The sequence below is a fragment of the Microtus oregoni genome, unplaced genomic scaffold (assembly GCF_018167655.1).
Source record: "Microtus oregoni isolate MIOR12 unplaced genomic scaffold, Mior012 000013F_ref0000133, whole genome shotgun sequence".
NCBI lineage: Eukaryota > Metazoa > Chordata > Mammalia > Rodentia > Cricetidae > Microtus > Microtus oregoni.
Genome location: NW_024543072.1, coordinates 4,653,254 through 4,674,042, shown reverse-complemented (window position 1 = coordinate 4,674,042; position 20,789 = coordinate 4,653,254). Strand labels below are relative to the sequence as shown.

At 42.1% G+C, this 20,789-nt stretch overlaps 1 protein-coding gene across 2 annotated transcripts in view; it reads right to left on the bottom strand.

Annotated features, from left to right (window-relative positions):
- Positions 1 to 20,789, bottom strand: part of Cacna2d3 (calcium voltage-gated channel auxiliary subunit alpha2delta 3) — an 835,389-nt gene that overhangs the window by 1,005 nt on the left and 813,595 nt on the right. For both annotated transcript variants that reach the window (XM_041662952.1, XM_041662953.1), the window contains 2 exons: positions 2,658 to 2,770; positions 2,358 to 2,440 (listed from right to left, as the gene is read on the bottom strand). In XM_041662952.1, the coding sequence (XP_041518886.1) occupies positions 2,358 to 2,440; positions 2,658 to 2,770 (196 nt within the window). The remainder of the gene's footprint in view (positions 1 to 2,357; positions 2,441 to 2,657; positions 2,771 to 20,789) is intronic.

The window sequence follows — 20,789 nt, the reverse complement described above, 5'->3', positions numbered from 1 at the left end:
TTGTGACCCACAAGTTGAGACTGACTGATGTAGTGCATTCAAGAGGTAAAGGACTGCTGCTGCAGGCATCCGCCTCTGCAGGCATCCACCGCTGCAGGCATCACCACTGTAGGCATCTGCCGCTGCAGGCATCCGCCTCTGCAGGCATCGTCACTGCAGGCATCACCGCTGCAGGCATTGCCACTGTAGGCATCCGCCGCTGCAGGCATCCGCCTCTGCAGGCATTGCCACTGCAGGCATCACTGCTGCAGGCATCCACCGCTGCGGGCATCACCGCTGCAGGCATCGCCACTGCAGGCATCACTGCTGCAGGCATCTGCCTCTGAAGGCATCACCGCTGCAGGCATCGCCACTGTAGGCATCTGCCGCTGCAGGCATCCGCCTCTGCAGGCATCACTGCTGCAGGCATCCGCCTCTGAAGGCATCTGCTGCTGCAGGTATCTTTTGTGGTCTTACAAAAGCATGAGAGGGTGAAACCCACTAGTGCTGAGAGACACAGTCAGCTCAGAAATTGCTTCTCAGGTCCTTTTTTCTTTTTATTTCGGGGAGAGAGACCCTATTTCAGAAAAATAATTTTATGTGTTTCTTTCTCTTAAATACAAGCAGAAATGTTGCCAACTCCATTATTCTCCTATTCTGTTTGGCTATTTTCTTACTAATGGTTGTTCACTTTATCATCTATTCTATACTTTTCCAAAAGCCACCAGATGTTACTACTCTACCATCAGTGTGATTTGCTTCTGCCTGTGGGAAAGGTACTCAAGAGGAAGACTGTAAAACTTGAGACTGTTGTGCCTCTGAATTAGACCTATCTGTCTCTTCACTTTGTATTACTTTAACAACCTTGGACTATTACTAATTATCAACATCATTTACAATGCTCCTGATTTTGTCAGATTTTTCCTAGTTAGGTCAAGCTACTTGAATAGTTAAATGGATCTGTTTTTGTTCCACAGCTTCTAGTCTTATATAATGAAGCATCTTATTAATTCCTAGGATGTTATCCAGGAATTAATAAGACTACTATTTCGCCGTGTAAGACTAATCCATATATTCTTTTTGAATTAACTGTTTCCTTATACAACTACTTTCTAGGTTATACTGACCCCAACTTCAGCATTCTAGGAAAAAGAAACTTCAGAACTTCATGTTTATCTTATATCCAGCTACCAAAGAAAATTTTCTTGTTGACTCTAGTAACTTTTACTTTAATTACCCAGAGACAGATTCTTACTTTGTACCTAAGTCTGGCCTTGAACTTGCTCTCTTCACACCTGGACTCTCAGATGCTGCCTTATAGGTGAGGTTAACACACCCAGCCCAATTCCTGGTTTTAATTCAAATTGTTTATATTTTCAGAGTTGCATGTGACTAGGATCACTGAAATATTAAAAAAAATTTCAGCATATATATATATAATATGTACAAGATGTTGCTTTAATTTCCATTTTGACTATAGATGCAAATATTCTCCATAAACTCTAATTCATTATAGTCAAAATACTGGCAGTACTTAAAATAGGTAGTATACCGACTTTTAACACCTTAAGAACTGGATAGCCTACAGTACATCAAAAATTATGTGCTATTTGAAAGTGCACAGACAGGAAGAAGGCTGGGGTGACATTTTCAATAGTAGCTGTTCAACCTCTCTCTAGTTATAGATCTGGGCAAGCTTTCTGCTTTGGGTAGGGCAGAAGTGGGCTCCATTTATGAACTTATTCTTCTTGCTTTAAAATGTCACCGATGCAACTGCAGAATATATGCAGACTCACCTTTGTCAGGAGTGGGCTTAATTCTACCCTCACCGACAGAGGTGTGGCAGTTTAGGGGTTTGGATGCAGGTGCGTCTAACCTGCTGTTCACACACTCCCAGGAGAGCAATGGATGCAGGCCAGCAGGTTTGTAGAGGACAATATCATACTGGAGCTGGACAACCCTGGTTGCCACTTAGCATTCCCCTCCATCAGTGACCACGATCTGATACTAAGTCGCAACTTTTCTTTAAATAGGTATCTTGTAAACAAAAAGTTAGCTGAAGTAATCCATGGAAGTAACTTTACCTTCCATTTAAAAAAAAAAAAACCATGATGGTCAGAGCCTCCTGTATATGATAAAATCATCACTCATCGAGAGTTAGAAAAAGATCTAAGAATATATATAGACAACAAAGGAAGAGGTCACCAAGTAGAGATGGCCTGAATACCTCGATCTATTAGCTGTCATGTATTCCTCTTTTGGCTTTCTGAAAGGAATTATTTTCTCATGAGTCAAGTTTCAGCTGTAGTTCCTGGTCATCATGAGGTACTCATTGTGAATCTGATGGGAAAAAGAATTGAAATGGTTCTCAGACTTGCCTCAGGATGGAAGCCGTGGCAGGATTCCGGACGCCGTCTGATCTTCTGAGCCTTTAAACGTTCGCACTTAAGGGATTCATTATGTTGACTGTAGTTAAGGCATGTTTCCGACGGCTGCTTCTCTCGCTCTGAATTTCAGGGGTCAAAACTTGGCACTAAGTAGCTTAAGCACTTTTCTCCATACACAGGTAAAGGATGTAACCCCTCCCTCTTTGGCACGTCTCCCTCAAGTTTCCTTCCTGTTGTTTCCCCTTTACCAGTTGCAGCTGCAGCGGCTGGACCCACACAAAAAAAGGATATACCTGATTTCAATGGGCGCCATGGTGATGGGAGCCACAGACTCACAGAGACAGCTGCTGTCCACCACCACCATGAACAGATTGCTGCTTGGGATTTGTTGGATTACAAAGGACCTGTGGGAACAAGTAACAAGACAGCGAGAGGTCACTTACCATCTGTCTTCATTTCATTTCTGCTGCTTTGATAAAATCCTCTGACAACAGAACTTAGGAAGAAAGGGTTTATTTTAGTTCCCAGTTTCAGGTTATAGTTCATCATTGCAGGGAAGTCACAGCTCAGGAGCTTGGCACAGAGCAGCCATGATTAGGAACATGATACAGTGAATCCCGGCAATCTCGTGCTCAACTCATTTTCTCCACCCTTGTGTCGTTGAAGATCCCTTGCCTGGGGAATACTGTCTTCCACAGTGGGTAGCTCATTCTCCTCAATTCACATAAACAAAATGAGTTGGCCAACTTGATAAAGACAACCATGCATTGGGATTCTCTTCCCAGATGATCCTAGATTGTATTCACTTGACAGTTAAAATTAACCACCACACCATCTCTCAAATGAAAAGATATATAGGAATACTTTCCCCCTGTGGGAACAACTATGATATTTTATGGAGCCAGATCCAGAGACAACCTTTCTAGGAAGTTGCTCCCCTCAATTGAGATGCTTTAACCAAAAATGCTATGCTGGAATAAGAAAGCAACAGCTGTATTCTCTTAAAATTAGTATCATTCCTCTGGAGAAACTGAGGTTTCAAGTAGAGAAATCAGTCAAAACTGGATAAGTCACGTCAGTCCATTTCTGACTTCATTCTATAGAATTAGGTCTCAGGACGATCCTCACAATGGAACTCAAGCAAGCTATCTCCTGTTTCTCTGCCAAGGGCATCCGGTTTGCTAAGAAAATGTCCAGGGCCCAAAGCGTCATCGCATACTATGCTTTTCTTCCGGCAGAGCTTTTCTCCTTTCCTCTGACCTCTGTGTGCCATGCTGAGAAGTCCCATTCCTGTACCACGTTGTCCTCTATCTGACCAGCAGAGAGGAGGGTGTTTTCAGTGAAACTGATTCTAGGCACAGAAGAGGTCTAGAATCCATGCTAATTCCAGATCTAAGACTAGATAGTAACTCTAGCCTTTGAGAGCCTCCAGTCCAGCCAGTCCAGTTGTAGTGAGCTTGACGGTGTCACCATCGTGGAACTGGAGTGATCTGAAGAAGCTGCTTGTATTAAAGATTGTGCTGACTACTTATCTCAGACAGCTAGAGCACTGGAGTGTACAAAGATTGGGATGCTGTAGGGGCTGAGCTAAAATGTCCATCTTAGTCCCTTTAATAAACTTAACTTTGTATGGATCTTAACATCCTTGGGAGTGTTGATCTTAACATCCTTGTATCAGAGACACTCTTTGGGACTAATCTCATGAGAGCCTTAACCTCCACCAACACCAAAGCTAAGAATGCTAAGATTGCATCAGAAAGCTTGCTTTGTTTAACAGCCTACCTCCCTAAGGCCCCCACTAAGGTATTTGGAAAATGGATTTACTTAATATTTTGTTTAGTTAAGTGACCACAAAAGTTGATGTAACTTCCTCCGTGGTGGAATATGTCATTCAGGGTGACTTGAATATGTGTTTTGGGGCCATGGTCATTCATAGTTGGCTTAGAATAAATTATCTTCTCATTTCTATTAAAGCATGCACGCTATTTAATATCAACAGTTTTAGTGCCTACACGGATCCCCAGAGAGTATCTACTTTTGCCAGGAGAGTCATTTGGATAGCTGCCATGCACCAGTTTGTCCTGTCAATGACCACAACCCCAGCACACAATGCCTCTTCAAGAAGATATTGGTGAGGCCAGTATCCTGCTTTTGTTTGACAAGTCCTTAGCTTTATTCTGAGTTCATTGCTACGTTTGGGTGTCCTCTTACAAAACATTTGTTTAAACTTTAGTGTATTATCAGTTGGCTTTTTTAAAAATATAGCTCGTTCATTATCTGTATTTGTAGTTTAATTTGTCCTTCAACCAATCATTCAAATTTCCTGTTTTTAGCATAGGATTATTATGAGTACCTAATTCTGAAGATGCCAGGATAAGGTGGTACTTGTACCTTCCGGCTTGAAAGGGTGTGGTTAAGAGACTAACAGGATGTTATGCATGCGCTCCTCAGTCTATACTATGATATCAAATTTCCCAAATCACTTTATGCCTGGGTCAGAGGGAATGCTATTGGATCATGCAGGAAGAACACATAAGGGTTCTTGAACTCTGCCACCTTCATAGACATGGAGGATAAACCCAAGCTAATTTCCAGATAAAATCAGAGGAAGGGGGGGCTGGAGAGATGGCTCAGAGGTTAGGAGCATTGCCTGCTCTTCCTAAGGTCCTGAGTTCAATTCCCAGCAACCACATGGTGGCTCACAACCATCTGTAATGAGATCTGGTGTCCTCTTCTGGCCTGCAGGCATGCACACAGACAGAATATTGTATACATAATAAATAAATATTTAAAAAAAATCAGAGGAAGGGAAAGAACTTCCACAGCATAAACTGATCAAGACTCCCAGCCCATTAGGGGTTTTACATAGGGAAAGCCTTTGTGGAAACAGAAATTCATGGAAGGAGAAATATTTGGGAAAAAATGACAGTTTGTTACTCTAAACGCCTTTAGATCTAACACTGAGAGCACCTTAAGTTGCAGATAGTCAGAAAAATGGGGTCCCTCTTGTTCCATAGAACTGTGGTAGATCATTACCAGTGCTACAGATGCCAGGATTGCATGAGCTCACTCCATCCCATTCTGAAGACCTAGAAATTTGTTTAGGTGTAGCACAGACCCAAACATCTCTCATATTTTCCTTCTGAATCTCAAAGAATGTCTCAGGACCATGGCCGTTAGTAATACAACACCAACATCTCTTTCTTTGAGACCACAGAACAAACCTCCCCAGATCCCACATCACCGAGATAAGGCCTGTGCAGCATAAAGGAAAACAACTATCTTTATGAACTGCTGCAGTTTAGGCTAGACCATGGAGACATCAACTGAGCCTGAAGAAATCACACAGTATGCTCTTCATCTCTTTTATAGCCAACCCAAGGCACCTATAACCCATAAAAGCTACTTGATAAAATGGGTAAGAAAAACAATTTTAGAGAAGATGTACAGACATCAACATGAATATACAACCATGACTTTCCAGCAAAGAATCTCAATTGGAAGAAAAACTTGAATATTGCTGGATTGCTGACAGTTTGGAAAATTATGGTTCTAAATAAACAGTGAAATGCAAGAGAATGGAGACAAATATAAAAACTCACTGAAGACATGGAAATTATAAAGATTAACCAATAATAAGTCTAAAACGTTGAATTAAAAATTTTTCAGCCTAACTGAGAGAGAAACGCCATGAGAGGGAAGGCAGAAAGCATGTAAAAGGCAGGTGTGGAAGAAGAGCGGAGTGAGGTGCTGTGTTCCAGACATGACGTGGCTATAATTCCACTCAACTCACAGCAGCTGGAAGTACCTGGACAAGACCAAGCATCCCAGATTCCAGCAGAAATGGGAGAGAACCTCGTGAAGGGCTGTGGTTCTGACATAGCCAGAGTCTGTGTTGATATCTACAGCCTTTGTTATCATAGGGGTACCAGGAGGTGGCTGTAGGAACAAAGTGTGTCGAAATCTGAGGGTCATGGGGAGCTGGTCCTGCCCCTAGCTGGATACTGCAGCAGAAGAGTTGGAACCCTAAATCAGGAAAGATGACCCCACCCCTTGCCACAGGCATGTACCTTACCTGGGCAGCACACTAGAGCTAACCCCATTGTGGGCATGACAACAGCAGAGCTGATCCCTACCCCCTTGTCTGCCATGTGGTAGCATGGGTGAAGAAGAGATACTTTCCCCTCCCGCTCTTTGCTAACTGTGGCAGGTAAGAGAGCTGGCCCGGGGTCATGAGAGTGGAAGAACTACCCCTGCCCATCACCAACTGCAGCACACAAGACAGCAGACCAGGCACTCTGCCCGGGGAGCATACTAGAGCTAATCCTGTTGTCAGGGATACAGGTAACCAGACCTGAGGGCATGAGAGCCCCTCTGTATGCCCCCTACAGCAACTGGGAGAGATGGCTCCAGGGCAAAATAGTAGAGCTGGTCCTGGTGATATGAGTGAGGGGGACCCGGATTTGTGGACCCTGGAGCAGGAGAACTGGCTTGGTCCTTGCTGCAGGCTGCATTGGGTGAGCTAGCAGAGACAGCGCTGGAGAGCTCCTACAGACAGGGATGATGAGGGAAAGCTAGTGAAATGAGCAACCCAGCTACTGCCCAGGTCCAGAGCCAGGGCTATGAGTTGGCCCACTTCAACATCCACGGATCTATGAACTGTTGGAACATGTGACAGAAACAAGCCTACAGATCCCAAACTGTAGGGTCCCCATGACACAGGATAACACTACAGCTTCCACATCGACAATCTTCTCCTTTGTGTGGTGTTTGTTTGTTTGTTTGTTTTGGGGGTGAGACTGCAAGAATGGAGGGCAGATGGGAGGGCAGGGAGATAGGCAGGATGCATGATGTGAAGTGCGCAATGCATCAATAAAAGTTAAAAAATTGATCTAGCTATGTGCTGTCCTACCAAAAAATCATTTCGTTGGTAAACACACACATAGCTTAAAATTGAACAGTTGAAAAAAGACATTGCACAGATGGAAACCAAAAGTGAGCAGAGGTGGCATATAAGTAAAAAGAAAAGCAGACTTTAAATTAAAAATTTGAGAATTTTGAGATTAAAGTATCAATTCTGAAGGAAGATCCAGCAATTTCAAATGTGCATATACCTAATAACCTGCTGGCCAAAGAGTAAGGCCAATATTAATGTTAATGAAATGAGAGACACTTATAAATTAATAGTTGGATGGGTTTGTTACCGCACTTTTCCCAATGTGCCCATTATTATCCTGACAGAAAATCAACAATGAAACACCTGGATTGAGTCATGCTCTAAGTCAAGAGGCCACAGATTTGTTCATCAGACAGTATCACCATGCACATTTTTCTTGTATATACATCAAACAGTTTCAGGATAGGTGTCACGTTAGGTAACAAACAAAATCTCAATATTGTTCTCAAAATTGAAATCACAGTGTGTATTTCTCAGTCCCGAATGGAATAAAACCACAAATCACAAAGTGAATGGAAAGACTAGAAACTGAATATGTTCCTGAGTGGCCAATAGGCAAGTGGGGAAAACATGACAAAAAAATACAGATGCCAGTGTCACCCACAAAATCTGCGGAATGCAGCAGAAGCATCGGTCCTGAGAGGAAAATGCAGACAAACATGCAAACTCAAAACAGTCAAGACAGAAATTGAAAGTCAGAGCACTAATGGACCAGAATCTTAAAAAATAACAAATAAAACAGCTGATTTTTAAAGGTTAGTTGACAATTCTTTTTTTAATATTTATTTATTTATTATGTATACAATATTCTGTCTGTGTGTATGTCTGCAGGCTAGAAGAGGGCACTAGACCTCACTACAGATGGTTGTGAGCCACCATGTGGTTGCCGGGAATTGAACTCAGGACCTTTGGAAGAGCAGGCAATGCTCTTAACCACTGAGCCATCTCTCCAGCCCTTAGTTGACAATTCTTTAGACAGATTAATTAATAACATAAATACCCAAATGAATAGAAATAAAACAGAGTCATTACAACTTACATCTATCATAACTCGACCCTAAATTTTAGAAAGCCTGGCGGGAATGCATACCTGTGAGTGCATACTGCCTACCAAAACTGAGTCATTAAGGAACCGGCCAATAGTAAGCAATGAGATTAAAAATCTACTATATCGTAACAGGTAGCTCAGGCCCTGATGGCTACACGGATGATCCCAAGCAGGAATACATAAGGAAGGTCTAATTTCAAGTCTTCTGAAACTATTCCAAAAGTTGAGATGGGAGGAAATCTGTCATAGTCTTTAGATCAACATTCGCTTATACCCCAAAAGAGAAAAAAATACAAAATAGAATGATATCATTAATGAACATAAATGTAAAAATTCTCAATAAAAGACCAGCAAACCAATTCCCCAGCACAGCAACAAACACTGTGGTTCAGAAAAATTCCTAGGGATTTCAGGATGGTTGAAAATATGTAAATTAATAAATATTGTATTGTCTCGAAAAACCAAAAAAATAAATATTGTATAAGGCACGCAATATTTTATGTCTATATATGTTCATAATAACAAATACATAAAAATCAATAAATATATTACATCATAAAAAGACACTAAAGACTCAATATTAAGCACAAGATTTCGCATAGAAACTCCTCTCTCTGTCTTGCTGTCTGTCTATTTCATATTAAATGGGGACAGTGGATACTGTTCCTTCCCTGTAATATGTGGGACAGGACCAGGATATCCAAGCTCACCACTGCTATTTATGTAATACTGGAAGCCTTAGCCAGAGAAGCCAGGCACAGAGAGCAAACACTGTAGAGGAAGAAATGGAGATGTCAAATTATTCCATGTTTGCAGATAAAATATACATATAAAAACGAGACGCTTCGTGGCCAGCTGTGAAAACTGACGAGCGGACTCAGCAAAGCTGCAACATACAAAATGAATGCAGGGCAAACAGAAGCAGCTTTACCTAAAGCAGCAAGTTTGCTGAAAAGGAAATTAAGAAAGCAATTATGTTCAAAAGAACTGGAAACTCAAACTATTTCATTATAAATTCAAGCAGAGAAGTAAAAGATTTCTATATAAAATATTGTTGAAAGAAATTACAGAGAACATAACAAATGGAAACCTGTACCCTATATATGAGTTAAAGAGTCAGTGTTATTCCAAATGCACTGCTCCATGGAGCCACCAAAATATTGACTTTCTTTTCAGAAATTGAAAAAAATCCAATTTCATATGGTCTCTCTCTCTGTGTGTGTCTCTCTGGCTCTCGTTGTGTCTTTGTTTCTGTCTCTGTCTCTCTGCCTGCTTCTGTGTGTCTCTGGCTGTCTCTCTCCCTTACACACACACACACACACACACACACACACACACACACACACCCCAGAATAACCAGACTCATCCTGAGCAGGCACACCGGGCCTACTGGCATGAGTACTGTGGCATCCTTTGATTGGATTTGAGGCCTGCTCCACAGGAGGGAATTTACACCAGCTCTAAACCTGGCTGCAAGTCTGTGGCTATGGAGCCTTAGGAAGAAACCACTGCCATTACTTGGCAAATCTTCTAAACATTTGTGTCTTCCCATACATAGCCATTCTCAACCCTGGTAGAAAGGTTCTTTTTGTAGTGAGCAGGGGTTAATGCAGAGACTTCCTACTGGTCAAAATTCTGAAAATTGGTGAATGAGTGCACAGCTCTAAGGCAATGTTGATATCAATGCGCAAGACGCAAGAAACCTTATGGAAGACGGAATGGAAAGAGAGCAGACGCCAGGCGTGGCGGAGGAGCTCTGCAATGCTGCCTCTGGGACATGATGCGATTGTTGTGCCCACGAATTTACAGCAGCCTTGCTCACCAGCCCACGATCAAGCCACTCAAAACTTCAGCACAGAGGGAGTGGCACACGAGCTCTTACTCTGACATGAAGACTACTGTGGCTGATAGATTGCCAGTCAGTTTTCTGTAGGGTTGGGGCCACTGGTAGGTTTTTCATGCTCCAGAGAATGACCCCACACGCATGTAGCTATTTGCATACAAAGAGCACTAGATGGGGTGTGGTAGGGTTCAAAACAAAAGGGGCTGCGGAGGTGAGAGCAGGTGCCCTGTGGAGGTGTCTGGGAGAGTTGGAGGAAAGACATGAAGGTTGGACATGGTCAGACAAAACACATCGTATACATGGAAGAAACTCTCAAAATATAAAAATGTTCTTTAAAAATAAAATGATCCTGGGGAGAAAGAACAAAGAACTCCTCTCACACACAAGCTTGAGGCATCATTATATCTGACCAGTAAACAGATTACATATTCATTAATCCAAAGCATTTGCTGCTCTCTCAGGGGATTCAGATTCTGCTATCAACACCAACTGAGTGACTCACAGCCAGGGGATTAGTAACTCCAGTGCCAGGGGATTTAACACCCTCTTCTGGCTTCCAAGGGTACTTCCACTCATGAGCATAATGCTCCCCGTTCACGTGCATGCATGATTGAAACAACAAAATGAAATCCAACTATCAGAGAGCTAATCAACTAAATAGGCGATTCTGGAAAGAAGTCACACAAAATGGCCAAGTGCAAGAAAACATGCCCAGTTCCATTCATTTGTAAAATGCAAACCAAATCACAGCATACTGGATGTAAACCTCAGGAGCAGACTGCTGAGGCAGTACTGGACTTGATCTCCAGCAGGGAAGAACAAAAGCAGAGGAAAACCATTGTGACATACTGTCTCATCTCATCTAGAATCGGTATTATCACAAAAACAAACCGCAGCACAATGGATGGTGGGGAAAGGGAGCTCATATACTGTTGATGAGAATCTTAATCATTAGGCCATCATGGAAAGCAATCTAGAGAGTCCTCAAAATAACTAAAAATAGAACCATCATATAATTACCAATTCTCTATATGCATATATATATTCAAATGATGAAATCATTATACCAAAATACCTCTGCAATTTGATTCATAATAGTTAAGATTCTACAAGCTAGCTGCCTTTTAGATAGATGGATAAAGAAAACAGGATATATATTGAAAATAGAACATCAAGGACTGGGGAGACAGCTTGCTGCATAAACTGCTTACTACGCACGCACAATGACTTGATCTCAACACGTGCATAAAAGTAAAGCACAATAGTGCGGAGCCCAGTTCTAGGTGAACAGAAGCCAGCCACAAGGATGTCTTGCATGGCCAGTGCGGAGCCCAGTCCTAGGTGGGGACAGAGGCAGGAGCCAGCCACAGGGACTCCTTGCATGGCCAGTCTATCTGATACAGTGATGTGGGAGTGTCATATATCAATCTGTTGATTTCATTGGTTAAGCAATAAAGAAACTGCTTGGCCCTGATAGGTTAAAACATAGGTGGGAGGAGTAAAGAACAGAATGCTGGGAGGAAGAGGAAGTGAGCTCAGAGAGACGCCATGCTCCGCTCTCCGGGCAGATGCACATGATGAAGCAAGCAGCCAGGTCAGACATGCTGAATCTTTCCCCGTAAGACCGGAGCTACACAGTTTATTAGAGATGGGTTGATCGGGATATCAGAATTAGCCAGTAAGGGCTAGAGCTAATGGGCCAAGCGGAATGGGCCAAGCAGTGTTTAAAAGAAAACAATTTGTGTGTTGTTATTTCAGGGCATAAGCAAGCCAGGCGGCCGGGGTGCCAGGGACGCAGCCCCGCCGCTCCTATTACTACAATACAGTGATCTCTAGATTCGGTGAGAAAACTGTTTCAACAAATAAAGTCAGGAGCAATAGTGGAAGGCATTCAACTTCCATCTCCAGCCTACTCATATGAGTACAAATATCTTCATACACGTGAATACATACCACACACACACACATAGGAAAGATCCCACAGGCCTTCAGTTGGCTATAGAAAGAACGACTAGGGTTATTGTAGCAGCACAGATAGAACTGGAGGCTGTTAGAATGAGTAAAATGTGTCAGAGAAAGAATAAGACCACATGTGGGTCTCCATTTGTTGAAACCAGTAAGTCAGTTTTATAGAAGAGTGGATGGGTAGTGGTCACTAAAGACTGGGATGTGTTCCTTAGTCATCAGAGAAATGCAAATCAAAACAACTCTGAGATTCCATCTTACACCTGTAAGAGTGGCCAAGATCAAAAACACTGATGACAACTTATGCTGGAGAGGTTGTGGGGTAAAGGGAACACTTATGCATGGCTGGTGGGAATGCAAGCTGGTACAGCCCCTTTGGATGTCAGTGTGGTGATTTCTCAGAAAATTAGGAAACAACCTTCCTCAAGACCCAGTAATACCACTTTGGGGTATATATCCAAAGGATGCTCAATCATGCCACAAGGACATGTGGTCAACTATGTTCATAGCAGCTTTGTTTGTCATAGTCAGAACCTGGAAACAACCTAAATGTTGCTTGACCGAAGAATGGATAATGAAAATGGGGTACTTTTACACAATGGAGTACTACACAGCAGAAAAAATAATGATGTCTTGAAATTTGCAGGCAAATGGATGGAGATAGAAAAGTGAGGTAACCCAGACCCAGAAAGACAATTATCATATGTACTCACTCATAAGCGGGTTTTTTTTTAAACATAAAGCAAAGAAAACCAGCCCACAAATAACAATCCCAGAGAACCTAGACAACAAAGAAAATCCTAAGAGAGAGATACGTGGATCTAATCTACAAGGGAATTAGAAAAAGGCAAGATCTCCTGAGTAAATTGGGAGCATGGGGACCATGGGAGAGGGCTGAAGGGGAGGGGAGGGGAAGGGAGGGAAGCAAAGAAAAATGTAGAGCTCAATAAAATCAATAAAAAAGGGGGGGAAGTCTGGGATGTGTAAGGGCCTGGGGGGATGGAAAGAGGTGTTCACAGAGTGTAGCTGAACGATGAAACAGAATGAGAACAGTGCATTTCCAGCACACAGACGTGATTAATGGCCAGAGAGATGGAAATGCTTGGGCCCTGATTTGATTATTATATATTGTATACATGTGTTGAATTACCATAATAGACCCCCACAAAGATGTACAAATAATATGTCTTACTAAAAATACACAAAGGAGAAGTGTAAAAAATCCATTGTGAAGTATTTACACAATGGGACATTCCTCAGTACACACCCTGACATAGATGAATCTAAAAGTAATGATGGAGAATGATAGAAATGAGACAATGGGATATTAAAATATTGTATGCTGTCTTAATGACAAAGTCTATAAAATACAACTGAATCTCCAGAGACAGTCACAGAGCAGTGGTTTCCAGGAGCAGGGAGATGGGTCTGGGAAGGGTATAAAGAGACGTGGGACATTCTCAGATTGATGGGCAGGCTTATTGTGTTTATTGTGGCTAAGGTCCCCTGCATATATAACTATGTCAGAATGATCACAGAGCACACTTTAAATGCCTATCAATTAAAGTGCAGTAAACCCATTTTCGAGTGAATTTTGCATTTTATCACCTTGGTTTAATTTTATAATGATCTTACTCAGCTAAATATTTTAAACTCTTTATGTGCTTTAAAAAAATTCCAAACTTAATCCTTTTTTGTTATAAAACTAACTTTTGGATTTCCATGGAACCTTGGAATTCAAAAGACATGTATTAGATCTATATCTCATTAAGTGTGTTATTAAATATGTTCTGAAGTTATATGAAAGTCTCAGAAACCTGACAGTGTTATTATATGCTCTTGACTGTACTCTTAATATTAAATGCAGAATAGAAAAAGAACAGATCTTTTTGTCAATTTTGATTAGTCTTTAGCCAATGATATTCTTATTTTGGGGGTCACCCAGTCTTCTATTCTTACTAGAATTTTCTGACAACCAAACTCATTTAACCAACAAGTCTGTTTGGTAAAGATTGGCATTACTACAGCAAAAAGAAAAAGGGGGGGGGTGTCTTGGTTCAAAACTATTAGAAAACTGGATTGGCATTTATCTTGTTTTTTCTAGTTTCCCTTTTGGGACTTCCTATGATCACTTCTCACAGTTCTACAGAATAGCAACTCCTAACCCGTGCCTTGTGACAACACGCACTGGTTTGCAGAACAGATCAAAATGTCCTTAACATTGGGGCTTTGGGTTCTTTTCATAGTGAGCTCCAGAGAAACACCGGAGTCAACAAGTGGTGGTGGGGGGGGGGGGGGGCGGGTAAAAGCAGGTGACTTCCTCTATTGAAAGAGACACCACAGGCCAAATTCCCTCAGCCTCACTCGAAAAACCCCTGTCAGGTACTTTTGACTAGCTTCTGCCCAATAAAACTTCAATGGCAAAACTCTGGGCTCTGCAGTAAGTGTATCAGCTCCTTCTGATAGCGTGTCCATGTGAGCTTTGGGAAAACTGGGTGTCACTCATGTCCCACGATGTTGACAATTGAGAGACCCAAGAAAATGAAATGCTGCATGCCTCTAATGATTCCCCCCCTCCCCCTCTCTTTCCCTCTCTCTCTCCCTCTGTCTCTCCCTTCAAATCTTTGTGGGTTTCTCTCATAGCTCTGGCTGTCTTGAAACTCACTCTGTAGACCAGGCTAGTCTCAAAGTCACGGAAATTCACCTGCCTCTGTCAGCCAAATGCTGGGATTAAAGGCACACACCACCACCGCCACCCTGAATACATTGTTAGACCATTTAGAGGTTGTGTAAGATGAGGAATTGGCACAGTATTCTTCCTTAGAGAATAAAAATGCTGAACTTGGTCTTGGAGGTGATGGCATCACACCTGCTCATGCATCTTGTCTCTGTGAGGCTTCTAGTTTAGACACACTGTTCACAAGACTCCAACCATCTTAATACACTTTACAATGTATAGTCCCCAGAAAATAATTTTTTCATTATATGTTGTTATAATTTAAAGAAAAATTCTCCATCAAATCACTATTTTAAATCTACCAAAATGTACTTCTTTGCAGGGGACATCTTTATTTCAGATCAACTTCTCACGACTTATGGCTATTGACATTGGCAACTACTGGGCACAGCCAATGCTTGGGTATCAGTCAGTCTACTGCAATTACTTCTGTTTCCTAACACATCTAACCTGCTCTGCCTGTTGGTTACTCTGTGGGTATGGTCAGGTCCACAGCATAGGACTTAACCATACCATGTGCCCTCTAGTTTATAAGCATAACCTAACGGACTACAAATTCTAAATCATATCAACACTACCGTGAAGCCAGAAGTATCATGGTGAATTCAGACTTCTAATTACTGTGGAAACTCTTCTATTCCACTGACTCTTGTATTTTGTATCCAAGACTTTAGGTTCATTCTTTTTATCCGAATTGCACAAAACATTTAGTCTCCAATGACAACCATATTCATGGTGGTCTTAACAAAACTGACCAAATATTAAAACCAGAAGACACATTCCTGGAAGGGTTGGTACTATTTGGGGTATTTTAGGAAAGGCCAAATTTCCTATAACCCAAGAAACATATTATTTAGAAGAGAGAATAAATATCATTTCAAAAAGAAGTTAGAAAAGATAAACCCTATTAATAGAAAATTATATATTGCACAAATACAAAAAAAAAGTCTGGACAAGTTGTTTCTGAAATCAAAGGTGGGAAAAGAGCCTTCACCCTTCACTTCAATTCATCAGAGTTACTGACAATGTGGCTAGAGATGACAACAACCAACACTGTTAGTGCAAAGACTAGGGATAATGACCTATTCCAGATACTGGGCAGGACATAAAAGCCCATGAGTCTTTAAGACACCAAGAGTACAGAGCAAAAGAATGCTGCAGACATACCCATGTTCTGCCAATGGAAAGCAGATAGGCAATACTGAAAACTGACATTAGATTTCCCAGTTCCCTGGTGTGATTATAAGCTAAGACTTGAGCCTAAAAATTCTATGAAATCCTGACTTCTCCACATCTGACCATTTGTCTCTCCCCAGCACTTGTAATATTTGGCAAATGTAAAAGGGATCACTTTGTAGAGAAGAAACTCAAAACAGCACAGATCAATCACTGGAATTGTTCTGTGCCACAAATACCTGTTTCTTCCCCCAAACTACAATGGGATATAGTATCAAAATAATAGTACAGATAAAATTATTAGCAACAAGCAAGCACTACACAAATTGAACTGAAGAACAGCTCTTCTCCGAGTTAGAATGAGGCACTCCACTGGGTCACAATCATGCAGTCAGTTTGTCCAAAAAGAAAAGAAGGAGAAATTTAAAGAGGAGATGCTGGGAAGTCTAGAAGAGCATGGATACAAGAGGAAACCCCATGCAAATGATTGAAAATGTGAACTGAATCCAGACTTTAAAGCAAGTTACTATCTTACAAAGCCACCACGACTGCATGTTTAAGTCCTTTGCAAACCCAGTCTGCTCAAATTCCAGAATGACTGGGGGTGGAGCGCATAAACTCCCACTCCTATCTGAGGAGCCACTGGCAAGTGACAGCCTCTGGGATCATCAGTTTTATTTAAGGATGTGGCCCGTGAGAAGCTATCCTTTTGCCATTAGATGGTCTTACATCCATAAACTCAGAGGTAGCAATATATGGACTCAGTGGGGTTTTTAACAAAGAGAGAGAATATGATACACAGGTATGAAATTCTCAAACAATCAAAAGCATGTCTTAGCTGGAAGGTGGTGGTACACACCTTTACTCCCAGCACTTGGAGGCAGAGACAGGTGGAGATCTAGGAGTTTGAGGCCAGCTGGTCTACAGAGTAAGTTCCAGGACAGCTAGAGCTACACAGAGAAATCCTGTCTCAAAAACAGACAGACAGAACCAAACAAACAAAAGTGGTTTTAAAAAAATGTTCGAGAGCATTCCTGATGCCACGACCCTTTAATACAGTTCCCTGTGCTGTGGTGACCCCTCCCGACCATAAAATTATTTGTGTTGCTACTTCCTAACTGTAATAGTCATTGTCAGTATAAAAATCTGATATTCAGGGTGTCTGACATGCAACTCCCGTGAAAGGGTCGTTCAGTCCTGAAGAGGTTGAGACCCACAGGCTGAGAACTGCTGCTGCAGAACAAAAGCTTTTAAACTGGGTGAGAACTGAACCAGCTGCCCTGCAGACAGGATAAAGAAAGATTTAGTGAGCGCACAGCAGGAGTTAAATAAAGTATTTCTAAATCCAGAGAGAAACAGAGTCACTAGATTTTCAAGTTTAAAACTGTGACACTAATAACTGAAAAGACATGTGAAATACAAACCTGGTCATTCCAAGAGAGCATTAGAATAACACACACACATCTGTTACTGTGTGCCTAAAACTGCTAGAGCCACACTGAGCGTGAGATTGTTAGGCTCTCATATTAAAAGGCAGTGACTTCTAAATCAGTCTCACAAAAGTACCAGGAAGACAAACAAAATCAAAATAACAAAAAAGAAATAACGAAGATTAAGACAGGAACAGTTAGTAATACTGCCATAATTACTCAGGGCAAACCATCACTAAAATGCAATGCACTAAACTGTCTGCACTGGAAACCAGATAAGCCACTAACAGTGTGCAATGAGAGAAAAGAAGGAGACACAAACAGCAAGAGACATCGATGAGGGCATGAGCTAATCAATACATGAGAGCAGAAACTCTTCAGGCCCCTACCGCATCAAACAGAAGATTGTCACACACAGTAACAGCAACACACTAGTAGAAAGCATCGTGGTGTAGGAGAATTGTCTATAATCTGTCAATCATGTTTTAAATAAACACTGATTGGCCAGGCAGGAAGTATGGGCAGGAAAACCAGACAGGAAGTAGAAATGATGCAATGAGAACAGGAGAATACTGGGAAGGAGGAAGTTGATTCCTCCCGGTCCTGTGCAGACCACTAAGGAAGCAGAATGTGATCTGCCAGCTGAAAAAGGTACCGAGCCATATGGCAAGAATAGATCAGAATAATGGGTTAATATAAGCTACAATAGCTAATAAGTAGCCTTACTTAATGGGCCAATCAGCCTTATAACTTATAGAGATCTCTATGTGATTTTCTTTGGGGCTTGCCAGTTGTGGGGTACCGGGCGGGACAGAAAACCCCAACAAGCAGGCCCTGATCATGTTATAGCATCTGTTCTATTTCTCAACTGTAGAGTACAACCAAGAATGAATTGCAAAAGAAAGCAAAACCAAAACAACAAAACACAGAAGTAAGCCAGCAGAGTTCATCAACTCTCCAGAATTTGAGATGGTCTGAAATTTGTGTTGTATGGGTTTTTTTTAAATTTAATTTATTTTATTTTTTTAAAAGAAAACATTCTTTTTCATTTTACATACCAATCCCAGTTCCCACTCCCTCCCCACTCCCACTCTCTCCACCTACCCCCCACCCCATCCCCAATCCACTCCATAGAGAGGATAAGGCACATTGCTTTGAGGAAAGGTTCAGGCTGAGCAAGGTATCCATCCAAAGAGAATAGGTTCACAAAAAGCCAGTACAAGCAGTATGGATAAATCCTGGTACCACTACAGGTGACCCTGTAGTCTACCCCAGCCATGCAACTGTCATCTACAGAGGAACCACTTTGGTCCTATGCTGGTTCCTTCCCTGTCCGGCTAGAGTAAGTGAGCTCCTACTAGCTCAGATAGACTGTTTCAGTGGGTGTCCCCATTATGGCCTTGATCTCTTTGCTTATATTTTCACTTCTCCCAGTCTTCAGCCGGATTTTGGGAGCTCAGCCCAGTGCCTCACTGCTTCCATCCATTGCTAAATGAAGGTTCTATGGTGATATTTAAGATATTCATCAGTCTGACTACAGGGCAAGGCCAGTTCGGCCACCCTCTCCTCTACTGCTTAGGAGTCATCCTTGTGGATTCCTGGGAATTTCTCCAGTGCCAGGTTTCTTGCTAGCCCTGTAATGGCTCCCTTCATCAAAATAGCTCTTTCCTTGCTCTTATATCTGTCCTTCCTCTGTCTCGACTATCCCATTCCCCCAAGTTCTCCTCCCCACTCCCCTTATCCCCTTCCCTTCTCCTTCTTCCCTCTCTTCTCCCCCAACCCGTGTTGTATGTTTTTAAATACATTGATTTGGAAAAACAATTTAAAAGGTTAAAATTATTGAACTGCCTTTTCAAACCAAGAAGCTGGATGAATGCAAATGAAAGCTCGCATTCAGGTCTGTGCATCTTCTCCTGCTTTCCTCTTTCTGTGCTGGATTGAGCTTCCCTTCCCTTCTCCAAAACCTACCGCTTAGGCTGCTGCAAGGATAGAACTCATGAGCAGAGGGGGCAGAAAAGCCCTGAATTAATCATCCCATGTATCTCTCAGTCCCCTGCACCCCTTCAGCCACAGGTAAGTCATCACAGCTCCACTGCAAAAGTGACGGCCTCTCCTTCAACTTATACCTTCAACTGGTGGTGGTGTCCTTACTGTCTACAGTGTGATGCCTGCACCTGCCCCTTTGCTCCCACCCCTCTCTCCTATACCCTCCCTCTTTTTTCTGGTACAAATTCACTCTACATGGACTGTATTCTTTACCACCCCAAATGTGTTAGTGGCTGCCAAAGATCATTGACTTTGGTACTTTTCCTTGATTTCTCTTCCTCCCAGCTTCCTCCTTCTCAGCAACCAAGTGTAGTTTCCATGGAAACCAGACTACATCTGAATGTCTGCATTCTTCCTTATTTCCAGGTTCTAGAGTTGAGTCTGGAACAGAGCAATTCCCAGAAGCAGAAAACTGGAGAGCAGACAAGAGTCCTAAGAGTAAACTGCATGATCAGACTATCAGTTAAAGCAGTTAAAGCGGTTAAAGCTCAGCTTTCGGCACTCCTGATCCCAGAAGAAGTCACAGGGTGACACAGAAGTTGGAAGGATACAGAGGCTGCTAAACATCTTCAGGAACTACGCTGAGTATTCCTACAAACCATGGGAGAACATAGAGAAAACACACCTTGGGGAGTCCAGCACAAATCATCTGCATCTGGCCAGCCAAGCTACGAAACACATGAGCAGACCAGTTGCAGTGAGAAAACCGAAATGCTCCTTAGGAGTCAACCCCCAAGAGCATGCTGCCACATCACCCTCAGAGCAGATCAGCTGTGTTCTTAGAAGACCCACAAGAACCCACTGACCAGCCACTGGAACTAATAAAAGAACTCAGCAAGTTGACTAATTATATCATCAGCGTAGAAAACTATAACCTCACACTCAACGAGAAGCATTTCAGAATTAAGGACCCATTGATACTGCTGACCATCACTGTGAGAGCCCAGGCCTTCATGAAGAAAAGGATGAGCTGCGAACATAAAAAGACAACTTAAAACCGGAGGGAGGCACACTGCTGTGGAAAGGCACACGGATGCTTTAAATACATTACTCCCGCTCCCAAATTAACTTTTTTGTTCAAAATAATCTCAACCCAAACTCCAAAAAGACTTTACACAGAGGCAGAGGTGACAATTCAGAGGTAATTTTAAAATAGGAAGCAACTTGGAAAATTGAAGGGAAATAGGTTTTATAAAAAGAGAAGGGGAGATATTTGCCCGC